This window comes from Branchiostoma belcheri, unplaced genomic scaffold (genome assembly GCF_001625305.1).
Source record: "Branchiostoma belcheri isolate BF01 breed outbred unplaced genomic scaffold, Haploidv18h27 scaffold4, whole genome shotgun sequence".
Taxonomy (NCBI): Eukaryota; Metazoa; Chordata; class Leptocardii; order Amphioxiformes; family Branchiostomatidae; genus Branchiostoma; species Branchiostoma belcheri.
In genome coordinates this window covers 4406423-4430426 of record NW_017804020.1, presented here as the reverse complement: position 1 = coordinate 4430426, position 24004 = coordinate 4406423, and the positions used below count along the sequence as shown (strand labels likewise).

Sequence of the window (24004 nt, the reverse complement as noted above, 5' to 3'; positions counted from 1 at the left end):
TAATTACATATTTGGCATGACAAAAGGAAAATAAAGTATAATGTTTACAACTATTTCATGGAGAATGAAGGTACCAGATACTCCAAACTTACCTGTAATATTACATTTGCCCCAAACTTTACATTTTTTACAGTTGTATTACCTAAATATATTAGACACTAAAATATACAAGAGAGCCACCAAATGTTTACGTTTTCAGTTTGTTTTCAACTTTCCAATGCTGTACAATTTACACTTTGAAAATATTGTATCTTTGGTATCATACTCTGGTACGTTCATAGGGTGCAGGATACATATTTCAAATTACTTACATTTTACAACCACCCTGAAACTTAATTTATTCTCTGACATTCAAAAATATTTACATGTCTAAATTTGGCCTGTTGAAAAAGCACATTGCTTTTGTTGGCATCATATACTACAGTAACCGTGGTGTGTTACTGTCTCAATGAGTTAGTTAATTTACAATCACTACAATGGCTTTTAGGCAACATTTTTAAAGGCATGATGATTTTTGCATAATTTAGCCATTGCACTTTCCTAGAAGGACTGAAAAAATCCCAGAAATTTCAAGGTGGTTTTTCATCAAATATGTAACACGTAACATAGATCATTGCAACAGCACAATGTAACAAAATTATTTCTTATTCAAAAATGCTCTATAAGATAAAAGTAGGCAAATCAGTAGAGATTACATTTGCACTACAAGTCTTGAACAAAAGTTACAATGAACTCCAAGATTATGCCCAGCAAAAAACAGAAAATATAGCAACACAATAATTAAATGCCAGCAGCCTATACGGTGTCTGCATGCACCTAATTGCCACTGGCACAATTACTCTCAAACTTCTACCTGCGCATATTTCTCTCTATTAAGGGCACCCTTTTAAAAGCAATGTGTTAAAGGCACAAGGGAGAACCTGGGTCAATATGCAATAACATCGAACAACCCGGGCTAGGGAAACCTGGCTTTATCAAGTCAGAGAAGATGGAGAGTAGTTAGAAGTACTCTATTTTCAAAACATGATTGCAAAACGTACTGAGGGTCTAGTAAGCTAATTTTCTGCTTGAAATTTGACACAAATTTATTAGGTTGATCATTGTGCAACCTGAATATAGTAGCAGTTACGTGTTAGGCATTTTTCTTGCAAGCTGTATATGTTCTACAGTTACACCATTACACTTATCATATAATAATCTTAATCTGTTCCCTGTGTTTTTTCTTCAAAATTCAAAGTAGCCAGCATTAATTGTTTTCTGGTCCATAAACCAATGAACTGTTACAGCATTACATAGGATCCCAAAACACAACCCTCAAATGAAAGCAATTGAATCAATTTTTCTGACACCAAAACGTCACTAACTTCTTTCAAAACATGATTGCAAAACTTGGTGACTTTTGTCTAGTTAAAGTTAATTTTCCATCTGAAATTTCACAGACTTATACCAGGTTGCTCAATATGTAACCTGTATTTTGGAGATGGTTCCCCCAATTAAACTAAAGTTGTTACTTCAAAGCAAGTTGAAGCTCCTTGTTCAACATAACCAGTGTTGGCTGTTTTTCTGATCTATACATCACAGAACTGTTCCCCACTGAAGGATGTGTTTGTTTGTTTGTTTGTGTGTTGTCATGCAGAGCACTGTACAGGTGAGACTCCCAGTAAGGCCTCCTCCAGTTTCTCCTTGTAGGTGTTGTACCTGTCCATCACCTGTCTCAGGTGTTCATCCTCCTCACGGTCCAGGATCGTCAGGAAGTTGTGCAGCTCCGGGAGGCTGAACGCATCCCACTGGGGTGGGGAGAGAAACATTTTTATTTCTATGTTTACCGAAGAAAAACATATGGTTTTTGCCACGTTTTCTCCAAACAGTGACCTCTGACCTAGTCAATGATCTGAACCAGACCATCTCTCTCCATGGTAACTGGAGTTGGGTTACATACATTTGTAATGTTGCAATTTTACAGTAGGAGGGATTTAGACTCCTGTCACCATATATGTGAATGTGTTTGAGTAAGAATTAACAGAGCAGACCATTATGCAGTTGCTAAATGCAAATGTTACTTTTCTAGTTTACTGTATCTACCGGTTTGTCTGTCTAAAGAGACAATAGGTATTACAAAGCTCTATCTTTGCAGCATTGATATCACAGCTAGATTACAGCCTTTGAGCACAGAGTTTTAAACAAGTAACACATGATTGAGTGACTTTAGACCAAGTCTTACATGTAGCTGAATAGGCATGCTCCAGTGGAAGAGCTAGCTGCTAGAAGTGTGATTTAGCTGATAGTATACAACAATGGGCGTCTATATTACAGGTCAAGTCCCTACCCCCCAGAGCTTTTTGAGTGTTAAGTTATTGATTATGTTAGACTTAGTGGTTCTGACCATGATCTCTCCTGTGAACTCGTTCTCCTGTAGTACAAACTCGTGTGTTGTGTTGTTGGGTCCCCACCGCAGACTGAGGTGGAGTGGTTCCTCTGTGTCAGGCAGAACCCTCATCAGGACTGGGGAGAACAGAGAAATACAGTGTGTTTAGTCTGAGTGTCATACTGAAGTGCTACATACATGTACCTAAACATACCATCAGGTATAGGTACTAGTATAGATCTACAGGTTTAGCTACAAATCACAGAAATATGAATAAACAGTTGACAGAGTGCTTATCTAATTTAGTCATCTTATTCTTCTGCAGAGAGTCCATGATTTTGAGAGGATCACGGGTAAAAACAGTGATCATTTCATTGCCCATACAATGATTTCATGTTTTTTCTGATGACAAATTTTCATCTTTGTGGCAGAGATGACATCATTGCATATTTTGTGTTTTGTTGCCAAGACATTTTTCTGACAATAAAATCTAAAAAGATGCTTTTACTAAACATATCATGGCAGACTGTTCGACACTGAATTGCATTCATTCTGCCTTTCAGAGTGCTTTGCAAATGGCTTCCTGCAACCTGCAAATGATAGATGACACAAATGTAATTAAAGAAGCCATTTCAATCAGAAAACATTATTACAGGACCTGTCACATTACTTAAATTAACCTTCCAGTTTTAACCTTTTTACTACTGAGACAGTTCTTTAGTACCACATATACAAGGGCTTCAAGGTGATGCAGCTGGGAGAGGGTTAAAGAACAGACCTTTGCCTTTTCCAGACCTTTGGATAAAGGTCAGAGTCTAACAGGTTTAGTTATGACGTACATCAAGGTTTGTAATACTTTGTCAGCCATGGTTACATGTGGAACAACCCTGCGGAAATATTCAGGTTGCCTAGCAGTGCTTACAGACATAAATCATCTGAAAGTTCATTACTTTGTGACTGTTGACTATTGATAAATAATGTACCTGACTTGCATTTAATCTGAAGTGATGCCAACAAGTTGTAAAAGTCATTACATATAACAAGCGGTATGTATCAGTCACCATTCCTAACACTTTTTAAGGTCTCAAATTTCTCACTCACTCAGCTCCACATGCCCCTCCAGGGGGCGTAGCGCCTCTGCTTTTTCAAATTTCTCAAAATTGTTTAAATCCTGATGTCTAATACATGTAAATATCAGGGGCCACAAATATTACTACACTGTGTTTGGGAAACAGTATGCAGCCTTGGTAGCACCAGTGCCCTCTGTACATTATGCATTTGTTTCAACAGTCCATTTCTAACTAGGCTACATTAATGGAAGTGTATGTCAACATCATTCTGTAATATTGCTTTGCTTCTACAATCATGGTGCTGATACACAATGTCCATGGCCATATACCAAGGCTACGTGCAAGCCTTCATGCATTGTAGGGAAGCATCAAAGCAACATTTAATATCTAATACTTAGTAAAAATATAACAGTACTGAATTTGTTTTGCTTCTTTCAGCCAAATCAAGGCCAAAGTTGTGATTTTTGTTCAGGAGATGCTTGATGTTTCCATTTAGAAAAAACAACATTTTTTCCTGCTCTAGTCAGTAGTACCGATAACTGCAATGATGTTTGTCTTGTATTGTAAGATGTACCTTCTGTAGCATATGTACATGTACACATGTACATGTTTTGACATACTAGTAAGTGTAATTTTTCATGTGTACCACCTGTGGTAACACTACCGAGAAAAAGATGTTAAGTTCCCCTTGCCGTACCCTCTGTACACACTACAGGAGCTAACTCTGGGACTGGCACTTTCCAGCCGTGCTCCTGACGTCAACACAGACCTGTTCTTCACACACACTTAGCCACACAAGTGGCTCAACCTGCACGCTCTGCCATGGAGTGTTTTCCATCGAGTGTGTGAACCACAGAGAACAAAGGGGACTGGAAAACCTGTTTATCTCAAGTTTAGGAGGTAGATAAAAAGTTCAAAGAGCTGTGACATTGTAACCCTACATTTTGTTCCTAAGGGAAAGAGGGGGATTAGGAAATATTCTGCTCCGCATTTGTTAGACACAGATGATCTCTCTCTCACTCAATCTGGTTTATCGTCTGTTGTTCCTGTAACTTTATTTTTTCTTTATTCATGTACTTAGGCCACACCAATTTAATTTGTTGGTTCTCGGATTTGCCTCTTCATTTTTTCTGATTTGCAAAAAAAAAGACTCTTGTTCTGAATCAACTAAAAAATGCTCATATTTTGCCCCCAACAGTTGAGGAAAGTCCTTTTCTTCCTAGTTGTTACAGATTTTCCATCTATCAATGCAGTGGTTCAAAATTGATTGTTTGAATATTAACTGAGCCTTTTGTGTTGACTTCATGGCTCCTATCGTAGCATTTGGGGCTATAATAGGATGCCTAGTTTTTATTTATTTTTTGTCCTGTCACTTCATATTCTTATCTATAACTCACCATTGCCCTCTTGTTCCACTGTCTTCTCAAACAGAGCAAACTTCCTGGGGTTGTCCGTGACCTTGAACTTCTTCAGTAGTGCCTGGATGACCTCTCGTACCGTGGTGTTGCTGGTGATGTGGAGCGCCTTGATCGTGTCCCGCGGGAGGAAGAACGACGTCGTCTCCTTTATCGTGTCTTCCTGGTCGTTGATTCGTAAGGAGCCGTATAGGGTCAGAGGTCGTGTTCCGGCGGCAACCGTTACCGGTCGTGACAGGTTCATGTGTACGCGGATGTAGCCTCGGAACGATTCACCGTCTGATTGCTGTTGGAGAGAATTAAAAAAAAGCCATTGGTTTTACATCTTTATATAATTGCAGTTTTACAAAAGAAATTATATTTGAGTCATAACTGACAGACTTCACCCCATTACCCATAATGCTTTGCAACTGCTTTGCAGACTAAAACAGTAACACTGAGGGTTGTTAGGGAAGGTTATATCAAGTTCATTGGGAATAACAGTCATACAAAATACTTAACAAGGAAGTTTACTACTAGTACTAGAAGTAGAACCAGACAGTCCAAGTTTCAGTTATTTGAATAGAACTATCGATGGCACAACTACGCGTATACTGGAGGTCTAATTACATACTCAGTTTGTTAGGTAATAAGGTCATGTGTAGTGGCTAAAATCCTGCCACACAAGTAGTGGTCAGTGAACTGGAACAGTTCCATGTACATAAGGTTAAGTAGAAGGAAGGTAGAAGACAGTGCAGGTATTCCTGTGGTAGGAACGCCCCCGGAAGCATGACCTTGGCACTGAGACAAGAGGAAATGAGATCAGAACCTGACTTTTAGTTCTGACCTCAACAGGAAGGATAGCTACCGGTACTGCACAACTGGGCATTTACAAAACAATTCTGGTGTTCACATTTTCTCACACAAAACATCTGATTTATTAACTTGTGTGGACACATGTTGACGGCTTTTAAACTTGTATGACTTTCAATTTACAATATGGCATGTGTATGGCGTATTTTTCATAACAAAGAATGCCAAGAATATGGTTAACTTAGCAGATGACTTTTTGCGTGTCATCCACTGTTCTCTAGAATCTACTAGTCTAAGAATGAAAAGCGTCATAAATGGCCGAATGGGTAAATCTGTATCCATATAGGTACATACTCGAGTACAAATAGAGGCACAAACAAACAAGCAAACAAACAAACAAAAAGTTGTCTACATTAGAAAACAAAATCAGACATTAAACAACATATGTTAATAAGATTCAGTTTCAGAACATACCAGTTGCAGTACCAGGCCGTTAGTCTCTGCGTTGTACCGTTCTACCGCTCTGCGGACTTCCTCTTTGGTCATGTGACCTGAGTTGCTCGTGTCCAAGTCTGGGGAATTCTGGGAAGGAGACATGATGGTTGAGTTTCAGCTGGTCTACTTGTAGAATATAGATCTGACAAAAATATTTGACAAGCATTCCCGAAAAAAAAACCCTGAATATTTCCCAATACATTGCTGCACCCAATAAGATGTACAATGTAAATCTAAATGTGCTGTACCGGTATACTGGGTACAACATGCCTTTTGTGTTATTTATAGTTACAAAATTACAGTTGTGGTCTGGTGTTTTGAGCTAGGAAAATGCGTAACAACACTCTCCTGGGATTACCTGGGTTCATATCATATGTATGATATGCAACATGAGATGTTTGTTGGCATTCAGACAATTAACCTTTACCACACTGAGAAAGCCATTTTGTTACCAATTCTCTATTTCTTAGGGGGCAGCAGGGAGACGGGTACTTTCATTTTTCATGGCTTAATCAATAAAAGATAAATGTTTGATTTCATACCAGTCATACCAGCACTAATCAATATTTTCCAATTAATAGATTTTACATGGGTTGGAAGAATATTCAACACCTGTCACTTCAGATTAGAAAATATGCATCATTTCAACCATGGAGTTTCAAGCTTTAATTGATGCTTAATGCACAAAGTTTTAAACAGTTTATTGGAAGAATACACTTGTACCATGGCAATTTTCATTTCTGTATGCTATATTAAAAAATCATCTGCATTGAAAATATCTTTCAGCACAAAGTTACAGAAATGTTGCCAAGATTGTGACCTAGTGACTTGGACACGCAGTCACAGAGAAGTAATTTAGACCAAAGCCATGGGTGATCCAATTAGGAAGTCAATATTAGCAGAACTAACAAGAGGCACGTGTACAATTCACTTCTACTGTAAACACCTGCCTATTTCTGGAAGCTTACATCATTTTCTATCAAAGACAGCCCTGTCCTGTGCCTTACACCTAACATGTATATATTGGATGTTGATAAAAGACATGTGTGGCCTGGGGCCAACTTTCAATAAACTTTCAGTACTACATAGACAAGGGTGAGAATTAACTTCAAGTCAAATTTGTTTCCAGAGAATTCATACGAAACAGAAATCTTTCTGCGAAAAGTGAACTTTGGCCATCTTTTATTAAATCTACCATGGAAGATGTATGATTCTGGGCCGTACTAGGGTTTGGGTTGGCATTAGGAAGGGCATCCAGCTGTAAAAATCTTGCTTAAAAAAAAAAAACTTGCACTCAGGGAAAAATGACGTTAAAATTGGATTTAAAAAAAGATACATTTTGACTAATGTAAAAGCCTTACCAGGTTTGTGGTAGCCAGTCGTGCGTGTTCTGTGGTGGGGCTGTCCGGGGTGAAGGGACTCCCCACCTCCGTGGGAGTGGAACATTCCAGAGAGACAGAGGGTCTACACCGCACATGACAGGTGTATCTGCAGTCTGAAATAACAGAAATAAAACATTATGACAATGAACTACACCTGTTGATGATGCTGATCAAACAAAGCAGGGATATCCCCAAAAATTCATAGGGGACAGGTGCTCCCTAACAGTTGATGAAAAATCAGTAAATTTTCATGAAAGCACTATATATAAAGGGAAAACCCTATATTTGAACATTTTGGGAGAGATGCTAAGATTTTGGGGAGAAGGGGAGCACCTTTGCTTCATTACTTGGAGAGAGCCATGCAAAGGTGCCTCATCGAAGGGAAGTGATGGGACCTGTGACATGTAATTGTGGACTGAAAAACCTGCAAATCTAAGACTTGTACAAATTGACAAAGGTACTGTATGGCACTGTGACAAGAGTGGATAACATTATGAAAGTGTGTTAGCTTAGCCTTGCTCTCACTAAGTGCATTCGAGTTGACAATGTCCTTTTAATTTACAACTCTAGAAAAGGATGTGGAAGTACTGATAACATCAACTTTTTCTTCTAAATCTTTTTCTTCATTCTGTCAGACTTATTGTAACTACATGCATGACATGAGCAAAGTCCACAAACAGAACCCACAGAGACAAAGCATCTCTGTATGGCCCAGATCTGTATCAGTTCAGGTCACCGGAAAACACTTTGTGTGCACAATATAGAATACACTTAACGTTATATAGAGGAATGTCAGCAAAACATTCAGAAATTCTATTGTCAGATTTGTGAAGAGTAATACAAGTACAACAAAGGCTTCAGTTTCAACATTTTTTCCCTGTCAGTGACACATATAAATGTCAAGATTATACTGGTGTACCTTAGAAATGTAACCCTACACAAACATCTAGGCAAATATCTTGTAGGCACATCAGTCATATTTTTGTCAGTGCCATGCCTGTAGCCAGGATTTTGATTAGGGGGGTACTTTCCAATGTCTGAGGTACCATTGAGCTTCCTAGGGGGCGTTGGTATGTTCCACCAGAAAATTTTGAAAATTGAACCTTCTAAAATGGCATTTCCTGCATTCTTGAGAGGATTTCAAAGGAAAAATAACTTTATAGTCAATGACAAAGTGAACAGTTTTTCTACGATTCCAGCCCCGACAGTGGCAAATAAGTCCACCTTTTAAAGAAAAATTTGAGACCTTTAGATAAAAACTGGACCTATACTGACCTATAGGTCACTGACACCACCTTACAGGTGACAACAGGCGCCAGAACACATACACACCTGCGTCAAGACTCAGGTCAATATTAGCACAGTGGTACAAGGCACACCTGTGTCCTATTGGAACTACATGTTTGAACTCAAGTTTTTTATTAGCTTTGTATCATCAAAGGCTGGGTGTGAGAAGATAAAAAAATTGAGCCAAAAAGTTTCAAAGTACATGAACTGTAATTGTATAAAGACTGTAAACTAACTATTAAGGTAAACATTTTTATTTCAAGGATGATTTGGTCTAAAGATGTTATTTCTTGTATGTTAAAACCCTTGTCCTGCTGTGCGCAACATATGTTGCGCGGCACATTCAGTACCATCTATATAACACCCTGCATAGGTACGATTTGGGGCTACTTCTCATGCAACGGATTACACCGCTGCGAAACGCAACGAATGCGGAAGTAACTATGCCACTGCAGGGCAAAAAAAATTGTTTTTTTTAAATCTAATTAAGACATGAAAATATTGAAAAATATTGTGCCAGGAATGCCAGCAGGACAAGGGTTAATGACACTTTGGGTAAATTGCAAAATAATTGTTTCCTTTCATTCCATGTTTGGAAAAATGGAGGTGTACACTAGAATGTCAAACAAATTGTGTGACATCTGAAATGCCAAAACTTAATTTATTCACTGTCAGGCTTCTGACATCCAAATTACATGTTATTACCATATTATTTGTGGCCATTGTTTGGTTTGCACCAAATTACATGTAATTTTCCTCATTGAGACTAATTTGGGTGGTGAGCAGGTGTAGACTAACAAGGAGATACCTCATTTTGCAACAAATTATGGTTTTACCGTGGCGCCAGAATGTTATAACTTCTGTTATATAATGGCAGTATGAAAGCCAGGTCAAATACAATATATGAGATTTTCAAGCTGGTGGTATTAGGATAATAACCTGTCTTAGCGTAGGTAAGATTAATTTGTGATCAAAGTTTGGGACAGATCTGAAATCATTATGCTAAGTTGGTTGCGATATTTCCATAAGACACAAAGCCACTGATCACTGTCAGATAAACGTACTGAAAGCCTTTTGTGTGATGGAAACTGAAGGGCCCATCTGTGCTGTTCGGGTACAACCTACTTATTTAGCCACTTATTTGGCCACGTTGTCGCCACATAATTGCAGGCCATGTTGGTCTATGGCCAAGGCCAGGGGTCGGTCTAAGCCATAGTACAGCCCTGTGTACCGGACTGGAAGTAAAACACACACACAGACAGTTTGAGTCAACAAAGCCTGTGGGCTGTCTGTCTATGGCCGGAACTGTTCCACCAGTTGTAAGGTCACCATTACATCATGCATGTCAGGGTGATTGTGGCCAGGTACAATTGGCTTCAGCGTAGTGAAAACAGGCTAGGCTTTCTGTCGCTTTGTCCAGTTCAAGCTTTGCGGATCACTGTCTTCTTTTAACATGGTAATCTACACCATTCAAAGGACAATCACTTGTCACAAACAATTCTGAAAGGAATGGTGAGCATGAAAAATTTAAGGCTCAATGGCAGGAAAATGAAAGAAATTCAGATGTAAAATGTAAGAAGAAAAAAGTTTTGGGGTGATTGCAATGAATTCTGTTGTGTGCTATGGACTGTATGTACATGTAGCTTCCAAAAATAAGCTGACATGTTTACAATCACACAGCCATTGCTTCACTGTATCACCATGTTGAAATTTCAATGAATAAATAAATGAATGAATAAATAAATAGATACATGACGTATAATGTAAAATAACTTCATGGCCTTAGGCAATAAACATTGCCGGTGACTTGGTTGGTTGGACGTTAACCATGATTGCAAGAAAGATACGTTTTCAAAAATGATTGTGAAACGAAATTAGTGAGCATGAGATTAATATAAACATTACTAAGAATCAAATGACAGAAAAGGAAGACTAATTACTTGGTGGTCCTCGGCAGGGAGAAAACATGGGTTCCGTAGGTTTGGTCTTGAGTCCCGACCCAGAGTATCCACTGTCTCCTGTTCCCGGGTCACTTTCTGTTGCGACGTCGTCCAGGGTTTCATCAAAGTCCGTCAGGTTTCCCTGGTCTTCCACATTCAACAGGTCCATCTTACTCCCCGTCAGTCTCCTCAGACGGTCTTCGATGACCATGACCTTGTGAAGAATCATAGAAATCTGACATTTCAGGCTGGAGACGTTGGGGTACTGCAGGTGCAAGTTCACGTCGCACTCGGACAGGCTCTCCAAGTCGCTGTCGTAGTAACCCAGCTTGTCCTCCCGTACCTGTTCCTGTTGTGCATTCCCGTCAAGAAACGTTGACAGGAGAACAATTTCCTCCGCCAGTGATTTCTTCTTGTGACGTTGTAGCCTGCGGTTGACACGTGAGAAATCCTCCTGGGCTCCGGCTTTCATGAGTAGAACTTCCCTCCCCTCCACCAGTGTGTCCAGATCATACAGCTCACACAGGTAACTGGACAGGTCCTCTCTCGTAGTACACTCCTCCTTGTGGTCTAAATCGCTCAGTAAAGTCAGCAGATTAGGTGACTGGAAGAGTTTCTCAGCCATGGTACTCTCCACCATTCTGGTGGGCTCCTTACGCCCACACCGACGGTACACAACAACGCTGCAATCCAATGGCAAATAACAAAAGCCACACCGTCGGCCGTTACACGTAACAAACAGTTAGGTTCAACAAGTCAAGTCTCTCAGCGGCGGGACTTGATAACAAAAGGCGGCTGTTAACGGCAGGTTTTTCTGACGTGGCGGGTCGTACCACTACAGCATGAGAAATGAGTCAGGAATCCCGGCTAGACTAATTTCACAACCCTCCTGTCGGTAACACAACAGGAAGTATGACTGAACCTGCTGAACTCCTTCCTCCCAGCCTACATGTGCTGGGCGGAACCAAACAAGCGCATGGTTCTCATACCTTCCCTCGCTTTAACATGCTTCACAAGTTTCACCGTTTCACAATGAAAAAACTCACTTCCTTTCACCTATAGAATTGTTACCTTCTAAGTCATGCCCTATTTTTGTTTTCCTTTCTGCCAAAAGAGGATAGAAAGAAGATCCTTTCAGGTCAACAAAGAGAGCGTGACGCGATGATGAGTACCAGGGAACGGTATTTATCTGGGCCTTATCGGGTTTCTGCGCGGCCAGATGGTTTAAGTTCCATGGAAACTGCTATCAGCCTGGCCCAGGTTTCCTTTCTAATGGATCAATAAGATATTACCCCTCTAGTTATTTATAGCTTGAACAGGAGAAAAGTGGGGGAATTAGGAGAGTGCTTGGTGATGCTGGAACTGTGTTTGACAAACGTGCAGAGTCAACATGCGCCGGCACACTGAAGGCTTTATCTAAACCACTGTGTGCTTTGTGATGTAGGGGTGTGAAAAGGGGTGTGTTCACTGTAATGGGCTTTGGCATTCAGCTAAACACTGGCCATTTTTAACTGCCAGATTTAATCTATGGTGTTCTCAATGGCAAAAGAAATTACATGTATGGAACTTAGTCTGATAGAGCAAGGAGGGCAAACTCCTTGAATAGGGCAACCACATTTAATTTTAAACAACTAAAAAAATATCTGGCTGGTGATATTTGTATTTTTAATCAGACACTGTCACAGTAAACTAAAGTAATTTTCTTTTGGTGACTTTTTTCATATTTTTCTGTCCCACAATAGAACTGACAAAATTGGGATCAGAAAATCATGGTAAAATGAAAAAGTTGCAAAAGTTGTGAAAAAAGAATACCAAAATAAAATGGAGCAAAATGCACAGAAAAATATTTTCACAAACTGCAGAATATTCTTTGTCCATCCTCAACCAAGCAGAACTGGCTTGCACATCTGGACTTTTCAGTTTGTGAAAAAAGGGGCATTTTACATAATGTACCATTCAGTATTGTACATCACAGGAGGGGGCTAAAGAACAAAACTGGCAGGCAACTCAGAAATGGAATTAACATTTAATACCAAAAAAAGATTGTGAAACAGCAAGGACATGGAAACTAATAAAAAACAAAATACATGTAGTCAGAAACCAAGTCCATTGGTTTGGTACTAGCAAGGAGGTTTAAAAAGAGACCTCCTTGGTACTAGGCTCAGTGATCTTTTTGCCCATGAATATAAAAGCGTGAGACTTTGTAACACATCGAACACCACTTCCCATGCGAAATTTCTGACCATGTATCACTCTAATACGTGTACTAGCAATAGCATGAAAATTCATCCGAGTTGGTAAAATCATAACATATGATTTTTCCTGAGTAGGAGAACAGTTTAATTTTCATTGTGCATCATTCTTGTGCCATGCTTAAACATATTACAGGAATTGCAATGTATTGTGTACAAATTTTTTATTGGGTAATACAATATCCTACTGTTACTTTTCCCCTGGCCAGTAGCTGTGAGTAGCTCCTTATCAGTGTGGCAGGGAGGCTAAGTGGTCTCAAAGGTCAGACAGATAAAAGGTGAGACAAACAGGCACCACAAGTGTCAATAATGTTTCACACCTGATCTGTCAAGTCATGGTTCACAATGGCTACCCACATGATAATTTATGTGTACAACAAATAACTGGAAAATAATACTAGTAATTGTTATACATGTACCTACCATTTTGCAGTTTCAGTACAACAAATTACTAAACAATCAATTAATCGCTTCCGGTACCTGTGAGAAAAAAGTGAAACTAAGGAAGCCGAAAGATGACAAGGTTTTCTGATTTCTTTGGTAACTGAACGGAAATAACCTGTCATAATTTCACTTTCAGTTCCTAAAACAATTATCAAGCAATAACCAAATGATCAACAAGCTGCTAGGGGGCCCAATCTCACGTCACTTCTTCCCTTGCCCAAGAGCTATCTACCATTAAAAATTTGTGACTCTAGCATGTCCAGATCATGAGATATCAAAACCGGACGTTCTGCTGCAGTACCTAGGAAGGCCACCAGGGGGGCAAAATCTAATCATTTCTAGGTCTCATCAAGTATAATGTCCTTGATCTCATGAAGACCTATACACCTACCATGTTTCATGACAATCCATCTAAAGCTTCTTGAGTTATCGTACTAACCCACATACATACACATACACAAACACACAACAAACTCTACTGAAAACATAACCTTCTTGGCAAAGGTAATAATGAATGACTCACATTTACACCTGAGCGCCTGTCTCATGTAGAATCCCCAGATGAACTCCCCACACAGGTCACACCAGGTGGGGTTACTGGACACCTCAAACTCATGCCCCAGGTGTTTCTCCGCCTCCTCCTTAGGCTTGTTCCACAGCGACATGAAGAAGCTGATCCCTCCTAAGAAGCTGGCCGCCATGGCAGGTTTTTCCTGCGCGCTCCCCGGTGGGGCGGTTGCGGGGCGCTGGCTATGGACGTGGCGTGCCTGAGGCGAGAAGTCCTGTAGCTCGATACTGTGCATGTGCCGGTACTTGTGTTTCTCTGCCATGTTGTACTGCTCACTGTTGTCCCCTACATCAGGATATGCTCCTCAGTTTTAGCTGCTAACCAGAACACTCACCTGTAAAAACGTGTAGAACAATACTACTAGTAAGTTGAAAACATGGAGAAAAATGGACATTTAAAAAATCAGTCATCTGAACATTTTTCAGAGTCAAATGTGTCTAACTATATGTTTGTAGCATGACTTAACATTTTTTTATTGAAATAAAGTTATCTAGATCTAAATATTGAGGGAAGCTCAATATATTTGTTTGTTTGTTTATTATTTGCACAGCAGCAATAAAAAATTATACATAAATAAATTAATAACATTCCTGATGACTGTTGCAAAACATAACCCAACTCAGTACTGTTTTCAAAATTGCACAGTTTATGTTTGGTAACTTATCAGTCATAGAAAATCTGAAAAGGCACAAATAAAGAGTGTCAGCAAATACATGTGTCCTGAACTCACTATAGTCGCAATGCATAATCATTTGCTCCAACACTAAATTTTATGGGAAGCCTATGCTATAGTAGAATGCTATAGCCCAACTTTCATCTAATGATCTATTTAATCTGTCTACTGTACAGTTGTCACTGTAACAAAACTTCCTGTTTTCTAGGAATGTCAGTACATGTATACCAGCTGCTAGAAGCATGATGTAATGGTTGGACTTGAGGCAAGGTCAGAGACCCCGTGCTTGAAGGAAAGTTCTGGAGCTAGGCTTACATGCCTAACTCCTACCTGCCTAACTCCTACCTATAGTAAGTACAAGTTAGGCTGAGTCGACTAGTTAGGCAGATTTGCACAGACCCCTTATCAGTCCCAGACAGTTTAATGAGCTTCATGTGTGAGTCTGACTCTAACCCAGTCAAGGTCACCCTCTGGGTTTCACAAGGAGGTAGTAAGCTCCAACATTGTAAACAGATTAAAGAGCTTACTTCGTGGAGAATCTTACAACTTCATGCCAGTATTTTTCCAAACTCTGGACTGGTGTAATGACTGAATATCCCAATGTATGTAACGTTACATGTAATTACCAATCCTTGGGGTTCTTTTACATAATTCATACAAGGACAGCTTAAATTCAACATAATCAAGGAATGCTGTAGTCTAAAGAAAGACTATGAGTATGAGTGTCATATGAGGCAATTTTTCTATAATGATGCATCATGGTATTTTTTTGCTCCATGCAATCCCCTGTAGACTAATGCTATCAAATTGACTACTAAGTACTACTTTATATATAAAAATGAGTCACAGTAACATATTCTCAGCTCCTACAAGCCTCCCAATACTTAACAGTTAAGTTTACACAGATTATTCTCTTTTTATACAATCGAAGTCCAACATTTTAGAATTTTCAGTCTACAAGACCCCATACACATCCCTGTCAGACCCTGATGATGAGGTAATCCAGCAAAGGGCGGCTTTCCCACAGGCCTGCTGGCAGCTACTATAAATAACTCCATATTCAGTATAAATACACCAGTAAAGCAGGCTGTAGGAAGTGGGTGATGCATTAGTATGGGGGAACTCTGGGCTTTACAGGACGTTAAACAGGCTTATCAGACAAATCTCTGGATTTTCTATCACTCCAGTTCAGACTGGGCTGTCTCTCATCAGTCAACCCTGCTTGTTTTTGGTGGGGTATACTAGTACTTTGTCCAACTCCAAGCATCTAAATTCTGGTTGGGAGCCCTTTGTTGTTTATAAATTGTGGGCTTTTCTATAATTCCATGTTTCCCTAGCCATAGTAATGCCATGGCCACAATTTCTTTCTTCCCTCCCTCTCCTTTGACATACGATACGCCCTCGGAAATAAAAACTCACTGACCGAATTGGTTCATTGTCTAATGTCTATATTAAAACTCTAAACTTCTTTACAATTGTAGTACTTGATTTGATCGTACCGTATGGTAATGTACTGTCATATGTATGACTATGAGTAATTCGTATGAACGACTGCCTTTTTTCATTTCTATACCACTAGTACCTGGATATCATACTTATGCATAAATTGGAGAAAATTATGTATGATACCTTATGTATCATGCAGCAAGCATATAAAAATCTCCCAATTCTGTAACTCTTAAGTAACAAGTTTTGATGTTGTTCAACATCCTTGAAATTTGACAAATTCAAACTGACCAGCATTATTTGATTAATTTCCTGTCACATTATTTCACACGTTTTATGATGCATAAATTATGCAAAACTTCCACTAACGGTGCAACACGTTGACGGTTACCTGTACAAAAATGTGCCCCTTCCACACATTATAACTTATGAGTAAGCCGCCGTGTAATCTAACTGCACACCATTTCTGTCGTCCCAGTAAGTTTGCCCAGTCTGTAGTGTTTAACCTGGGCGGTACTGTTGTGAGCTGGCATTATTTACTTTCCAGATAAGAGTTGATCGCACCACTCCTACCGGTTGTTGACTCAAAAAGGGGTCAAACTCACCTCCGATTCTAACCCCTTTCCCCTTCAAAATCCCGACCCAAAACACACCAAAGTACACTTAGGAAAGTTCAGAAATTAGTTAAAAGCCTGCTGCTTAAAGTTCCTTACCTCGTTACTGCCAAAGCAGACAGACTAAGCCGGCATTCCTGTCTCGGTTCGTTGTTTATTGCTCTAATTTTGACCCCAGTCCGGAAACAAGGGAAAGTTTTTGTCTCGTGTCTCACACCGGCGTTCCGAGGTGTCCCGTATCTTTTCATCTCTTATTTCTTCGTTCATTTCGATTCGTTCTATAAAATTTTTCATCCCAACGAATCATATTTATGTTTTATTCAGTGATTGAAAAGAAAAGAACCAGAAAATGCAATTTTATCTCAAAAACCTGGTCTCGTCGTCATGACGATAAGAGGTCAAAGTTGAGCGTGGAAAATGGCGGCCAGGTTGTGAGTTTCGAAGTGAAAACTGTGTTTAGTGCAGGATTTCACCATGCAGGCGGAGCAGGCGACACGGGTTCTTATGCCGGTTGAGGCAGAGGCTTATGTAGAAGCACTAGAGACTCTAACAATCAAGGATATCGGCACAGATAGGTGGGTAAAGTACCGTGGAATGTCAAGATCTAGAGCAGATAGCTTCGTCCACGAAGGAACTAGTATAATGTTCAACTCGAGAATATTCCAGTTTGGGCCGTTTCATCTTTTTCTGATAAATTATATTAGTAGTCATTAACTTTAAGATTTTTAGCTTTACAGATTCATAAAGTTTCCTAAGTTCGAAGTTACAGAACTATCAAATAAATAAATAAAATAAACGGAAAAGAGATATACAATTGTTTGATATTTATGTCTTGTTTGTTGTGTGTACATGTACCTGTAGGTGGTTGAAGCAGCATGAGTACATAGAGAAGTTGAACATGCAGGCCATCATCAGTGCCTCCAGCAACGAGGATGAGTTCGTTAAGGAGTTCCTGGTGTCGTATGACAAGGTGAGGCTGTTAATAAGTAATTAATCCATGTTCATTTATTGGAGTAACCATCAAAATATCAGGTAGTAAAACATGAGCTAGTAACTTCATCAGACTTCCAAAAACACGCTTCAACCCTACTTGCCCCAGATCCCAGTCCTGATCCATGAGTTGCTGACAGTTGAAGTCTGGACACAGAAGATCTTCTCCCTGCTGGTGAGGATGGACTTCCAGCCCTCCAGTACCATTCCTGTCTACACTGTGGTGAGTACAACTGACTATCCCATCATTTTCATAGTCTGATTGGGAAACTTAACTCTGTTACAATTGTTGTTGTAAACTGTGTACCACCCATGACACAAATAAATACATCATATTGTACAAGAGAGCATAATTTTCAAAACATCTTGATGAGATTTCACTGGTCACTTGCTGTGTGTGTTATGCCGGACGGTGGTTAGACCAGCTATACAGATACAGACACTTGAGTTTTAAAGTAAATACTAGTGGTGGTTTAAGACCAGCTACAATGTATTACAGTTGTACAATGTACTTGTATCTTCATATCCCAGCTGTACCATGAAGCAACCATCATCAACCTGCTTGAGACCATCATGTACCACAAGGTGTGTATATCACCATCATTATATCCTTTCACTTTTTAATGTTGTGCTTGTTGTAAACTCAAATGTGAAGATTGTAATTATAACATGAATCCGTACGGTCCCTCCCTCCCCTGTAGGACACATGTGAGTCAGCTGAAGACACCATGTTGGACCTGTTGGATTACTGCTACAGGAAGATAGTGGACCTGATAGCCAGGTGGGGTTTGTATCGAACACTAGCCAGAGGTGTGAAACACTGTCTTCATCACTGAGGGCTTTGAGAGGTTCATGTCTATGCCATACATGCAAGTGTATCTGTAATACTCCTAGACATACACACTGTAATGTCATGAAACATTTTTGATACTGGTAGTCAGCAGTGTAGAAGTTGAAGCTCGAAGTTGCACACAGCTGTTATAACCTATTGTTCCTTTTACATCATTTGTCAATGTTGTACTCTGCTTGTTCCATGCTTATCCAACAGTATTTCTTTAATCCCAAGGTCCCCTGAGGAGGATGAAGGTGTGGAGACTCCTCCTAACATCAGGGAGTTTGTGGAGCATCCAACTACATTTGAGGTGGGTACAAACAACATGTCATGTACACTTGTATGGCATGCTAATTTACATGATACACAGCATCTTTTGTTTTGAAGTAATTATTGATGCTAGTACCATTGTTGTATATGCCCCCATCTGCCTTTCCTGTCTGCTTTATTCTTTACCATGATGAAAATGTTTTTGTCCCAGGACCTGAAGAAGCAACAGCGAGCATTAGACTTTGATGTTGCTGTGAAGGCTGTGACTATACTGAGGTACATCACAGACCACCTGGACAGGTAAGGATATATACCTGTGTTCTATAACATGGCATAGCACACCATCTCTGTACCTGAAATGTGTAGTAACTGAGTATGACCCACCATCTGCTCAGAACACCCACAACATCCCCATCCTGCTGGGTTAGTGTTCATGTTTCTCCCCATCCTGCTGGGTTAGTGTTCATGTTTCTCCCCATGTTTCAACCTGCCACTGAGTATGACCCACCATCTGCTGAACACCCACAAGATCCCCATCCTGCTGGGTTAGTGTTCATGTTTCTCCCCATCCTGCTGGGTTAGTGTTCATGTTTCTCCCCATCCTGCTGGGTTACTAGTAGTGTTCATGTTTCTCCCCATCCTGCTGGGTTAGTGTTCATGTTTCTCCCCATGTTTCAGCCTGCCCCTGAGTACGACCCACCGTCTGCTGAACACCCACAACATCCCCATCCTGCTGGGTTAGTGTTCATGTTTCTCCCCATCCTGCTGGGTTAGTGTTCATGTTTCTCCCCATCCTGCTGGGTTAGTGTTCATGTTTCTCCCCATGTTTCAGCCTGCCCCTGAGTACGACCCACCGTCTGCTGAACACCCACAACATCCCCATCCTGCTGGGTTAGTGTTCATGTTTCTCCCCATCCTGCTGGGTTAGTGTTCATGTTTCTCCCCATCCTGCTGGGTTAGTGTTCATGTTTCTCCCCATGTTTCAGCCTGCCCCTGAGTACGACCCACCGTCTGCTGAACACCCACAACATCCCCATCCTGCTGGGTTAGTGTTCATGTTTCTCCCCATCCTGCTGGGTTAGTGTTCATGTTTCTCCCCACTGTTTCAGCCTGCCCCTGAGTACGACCCACCGTCTGCTGACACACACAACATCCCCATCCTGCTGGATTAGTGTTCATGTTTCTCCCCATGTTTCCCCAGCCTGCCCCTGAGTACGACCCACCGTCTGCTGAACACACACAACATCCCCATCCTGCTGGTACAGCTGGTGGAGAACTGTCCCTGGACGCGGGAGTCCGACGGGCGACTCCGTAAGTACGTGGACGGGAAATGGCAGGAGGTTCCACCGGAGGACAGGATGAGGCTGACTAAGATAGAGGGACAGGTGGGGGACTTAGTTATTTGTCTTCAACTGTCAGGGACTCACATTTTACAACACCAGGTTAAACATCTAAAAACTGTGTTTTTCTTTCTAACTTGGATTACAGACTGAAACACTACCCACTTACTTTGTCTTGGGGTGAACTTTTAGATGTAGAATGAATGCTTTCCCCATTGATTATGGCTCTTGGGGTTCCTGTTCATTATTGCAAGATTCCGTAATTTATATATTCTTGTCCAACATTGCCCCTTTTTTAATAAAATTCGTAACTGAGTACTCAACTGTAATTTCAGGTGTGGATTGCCCTGTACAATGTGCTGATGGGGCCAGACTGTCAGCAGAAGTATGAATATAATGACTACAACAAGAACCAAGTGCTGAAGGTTGGTCTTGTCCTTTGTTTGGAAAATCACTTTTGGCTTACACTAATGTAATTTAACATGAAAACAGACTCTGATGGTATCAAAAGTTTCTGAGCTTTCACAAAAACACCTGTTCACCTGCACCAGGTGAGAGGTTACCTGCATGAGGTGCTGCTGGACCAGTTCCCGCACCTGGCAGAGCTGCAGCGGTACCTGGAGCACCTGTCCATGATGGAACCACCCGCAGCCAGGAAGGACCTGGTGTTGGAACAGGTATGTGCACGCAGGTGCATTTTTGTGTACTCTAACCGTTAAAACCTGTTATTTGCCACCATGTTCTGATACTTAAATGTTCTGGTTCTACATGGCATGAGGCACTCAGCAATTGTGTGTTACCTGTTTTGCTGTGACCGTTCTCTAGTTATTTAGTTGTTTAGAAAAAGCTGATTACAGAACTGATGCATGTGTGCATGCACATCCTTAAACAATGCCAATATTATGGGCTGACAAGGTTCAGACTCCAACCCTGTCACGTTGAAAGCGGACTTTCAATTATGTACTAGACCACTACATGATTCTCAAGATTTCAATAGTTGGCATTAGTTCCATGTACAGCAGTGAATGTGTACTAACTTTTATGAAACTATCCCTGTACAGGTACCAGAGGTGAGGGAGAGGATCCTTCAGGAAAATAAAGGAAAGTGGGAGGCACTAGCCAAACACCAGGTCAAGACGGTCTTCAACCCCAGTACTGAGCAACTCAAGGAGCTGTCTAAGAGGTCAAGACTCTGTCATACAATGTCTTAGTATAGTTGCTGGAAGACAGGATTTGGAACATCTACCGGTAGTTTGAAACTCAGGCAATGTTAGCATTGTGACAGGAGACAGCCACCAAGAATTGTATACAAGATACATGAAACTTATAGATATGTTAGAGTGATTCAAATTTCTTATTTTGTAAAAAATATGATGCTATATAATATTGTTGATGTAAGAGCCTAATGTATGGAAAAACCTTTCCACATACTGTACAGGTGGGCAGTGACCTATAACCTGGACCTGTTGGAGAGTATGTTAGTGGACCCGCCCAAGTGTGCGGTTTGCGGGGAGCCGGCCAGCAAGAGGTGTTCCCGCTGTCAGAACGAGTGGTACTGTAGGAGGTAGGGAACACAGGGCTCAAAATTCATTTTGGGAATAGGTGCACTGGTGCACCAACCTAAAAAATTGGGTGCACAAAAAAAAATTTTTGGGTGCATCATATAAGTAAAATGTCAGCAAAAACTATAACAATGATATTATCATTGTACCTAGCTTCGGCTAGGGACGTCCCTCGGATAGGACGTTAAATGGAGGTCCCGTGTTTGGGAGAGCCACACCCCACGCATGTTAAAGAACCCACCACACTTATCGAAAAGAGTAAGGGACCTTCCCGATGTGAGTGGTTCAAACCTTACAGTCTGGTCTCAGCAGGTTTGACATCTTTGAAAAGGTGATAGTTATGTCAATCCTGTTATGTCAATCCTTCCACAAATGTGGTAAATCGTCATAAATAAATAAATCATTATTTTGACCCAGGATGGAACCCAGGCTAATTTTGACCCTTAGATATTAAGAATACGCTGTATAATACTATACACTGGTGCACCCACAGAAAAAAATTGGGTGCACAGCTCCAAATTTGGGTGCAGTATTTCAAGCCCTGTAACATGTATGGTGGGGTCTTCTTCTTCTTTCATTTGAGGCAGCCGCCTTTAACATGCTGAAGATTCTGCTGCCTTTTGTGGCTAGTACGAGATGGGGTTCGCCAGGCCTCCATCCGGGTGAATCACCAACTCCCAGACAGTAGAATTTTGTACCATCGCACACCGGGGCATGCTCCTACTCTTTTTTGAAAGGTGTGGTGGGTTCTTTTACGTGCGTGGGGTATGGCTCTCCCCAAACACGGGACCTCCATTTAACGTCCTATCCGAGGGACGGCCCTAACCGAGGCTAGGTACTCATTTACACCTGAGTGAAGTGAGGAAAGTCGTGTAAAGTGCCTTTCCCAAGGGCACAAGATCGGTGACATGGGTGGGGATTGAACCCATGGCCTCTAGGTCCTGAGCCGAAAGCGCTACCGCTGCGCCACACGACCCCACGTGTATAGGGGTATAGATGGATAGGTCAACTCTTGAATTTGGGACTTCACATTTCTTAAGTCAATTACAGTATTTGTCTTTCTTGAGACAACATTGATGTCTATATACATACATTGTAGTAGATAATGGCTCAAGGCCATATATTTTACAAAGGGTTGGACAATAGTGCTTCTTGAATCTGAGCAGATCTTTAAAAGCCAGCCATCGATGATAGAAGTAACAAAATGAATGCAAACATTGAACAATCAATTTGTTTTTTTTTCATCTGTCCACAGAGAGTGTCAGGTGGGACACTGGCCCAAACACAAGAAGGCCTGCGACCTGATGACAAATCCACAGTCTGCCCTGTCATAGCACTGGGCACTCACATTACTGTAAAGTGTTATTTCAACAATTAAGGTCTAAAGATAATGTCTTTCTAGAAACTTTTGAGTTACTAAATCTATGCATTGGAGAAGATATGCATTAAAGGTTCCTCACAATGTGTATTCTGTATTGACATGAAGGTTCCTCCCACCTATCTGTGAATATTTTCATCCGGTTGGTAGGTCCTGATTAATAGGTGTAAATTTTCACTTAAACATAGTATATTAAACACCAACTGAAGTACAAGGCTCAGCCAAAGTATATTCTGTATTGACATGAAGAGATGGCTTAGCGTTTGGAAGTTTAAAAAAGTAAAACAGTATTCATGTTATTAATGGGTATCAACATAAATCTGTAAATACTTGTACCAAATGTTTTATACACTAATGGAGAATCATCATCACCATTCCCAAGTTATTATCAGTATTGCTATTTCAGTGTTCGAAATACCTGCCTGCAGTCTGCAATCTGCAGATAGATTTTCAAGATTGCAGAAGAAAAAATTATACAATCTGCAATTTTGCAGAAGGAAAAATAGGCTCCAGATTCATTAGTTTTCAATTTAGCAAACTAAAACTCCCAGGCCCCAGGGACAGACTGTTCTGAAACAACAGGAACTTCCTCACTAATTTGCATCTTCCTTGTCTTGACTTGTCTAACTTTTGTTTCCTTTTGGACTTCCAAAAAATTGTCTTCACTAATTTGCATATCAATCCATAGTTTATGCTTATAAACCTGAAATTCTCCTGCAGTCCAGTAATGCTACTGTACAGATTTACAAAGCTATATAATAATGATGCAAAAAAGGAATTATTGGTTTGAGAAGGTTGTAGTATGGAGGCTTGTGTATTTGCAGAAAGGTTGTAATATGGAGGCTTGTGTATTTGCAGAAAGTATTTCCAATTTGCAGAACAAAATTTT

The 24004-nt window shown here is 40.5% G+C and overlaps 2 protein-coding genes across 3 annotated transcripts; one reads left to right on the top strand and one right to left on the bottom strand.

The window, feature by feature from the left end:
* Nucleotides 1–1573: 1573 nt before the first annotated feature.
* On the bottom strand, nucleotides 1574–16971 carry LOC109477373 (ras association domain-containing protein 1-like). 2 transcript variants are annotated; one of them, XM_019778610.1, is made up of 7 exons: nucleotides 16843–16971; nucleotides 13966–14344; nucleotides 7499–7632; nucleotides 6117–6224; nucleotides 4833–5136; nucleotides 2384–2502; nucleotides 1574–1787 (listed from the first exon to the last, which is right to left on the bottom strand). In XM_019778610.1, the coding sequence occupies exons 2-7, from the start codon at nucleotides 14270–14272 to the stop codon at nucleotides 1629–1631; spliced, it is 1131 nt and encodes a 376-aa protein (XP_019634169.1). In that variant the 5' UTR covers nucleotides 14273–14344; nucleotides 16843–16971; the 3' UTR covers nucleotides 1574–1628. The 2 variants fall into 2 exon arrangements, with proteins under 2 accessions (XP_019634169.1, XP_019634168.1); XM_019778609.1 differs by lacking the exons at nucleotides 13966–14344; nucleotides 16843–16971 and adding an exon at nucleotides 10747–11749.
* A 180-nt stretch (nucleotides 16972–17151) lies between these two features.
* LOC109477374 (zinc finger MYND domain-containing protein 10-like) lies at nucleotides 17152–23333 on the top strand. The gene is made up of 14 exons (XM_019778611.1): nucleotides 17152–17318; nucleotides 17605–17713; nucleotides 17843–17956; nucleotides 18265–18318; nucleotides 18435–18514; nucleotides 18800–18875; nucleotides 19047–19135; nucleotides 20037–20220; nucleotides 20511–20600; nucleotides 20727–20852; nucleotides 21237–21358; nucleotides 21614–21739; nucleotides 22993–23188; nucleotides 23224–23333. Exons 1-13 carry the CDS (start codon nucleotides 17218–17220, stop codon nucleotides 23069–23071), a joined length of 1350 nt encoding a protein of 449 aa, XP_019634170.1. The 5' UTR covers nucleotides 17152–17217; the 3' UTR covers nucleotides 23072–23188; nucleotides 23224–23333.
* The last annotated feature ends 671 nt before the right edge of the window (nucleotides 23334–24004 follow it).

Bases quoted from the DNA above. Each gene is read 5' to 3' on its own strand.
- LOC109477374 (XM_019778611.1), top strand. From the start codon at position 17,218: ATGCAGGCGGAGCAGGCGACACGGGTTCTTATGCCGGTTGAGGCAGAG. The intron at 17,957-18,264 runs GTGAGTACAACT...TTCATATCCCAG, and splicing joins CCATTCCTGTCTACACTGTG to CTGTACCATGAAGCAACCAT. The intron at 18,515-18,799 runs GTGGGGTTTGTA...TTTAATCCCAAG, and splicing joins ATAGTGGACCTGATAGCCAG to GTCCCCTGAGGAGGATGAAG.
- LOC109477373 (XM_019778609.1), bottom strand. From the start codon at position 11,386: ATGGTGGAGAGTACCATGGCTGAGAAACTCTTCCAGTCACCTAATCTG. The intron at 2,503-4,832 runs GTGAGTTATAGA...TGTTCTCCCCAG, and splicing joins AGTGGAACAAGAGGGCAATG to TCCTGATGAGGGTTCTGCCT. The intron at 1,788-2,383 runs GTCAGAACCACT...TCCCCACCCCAG, and splicing joins AGTTCACAGGAGAGATCATG to TGGGATGCGTTCAGCCTCCC.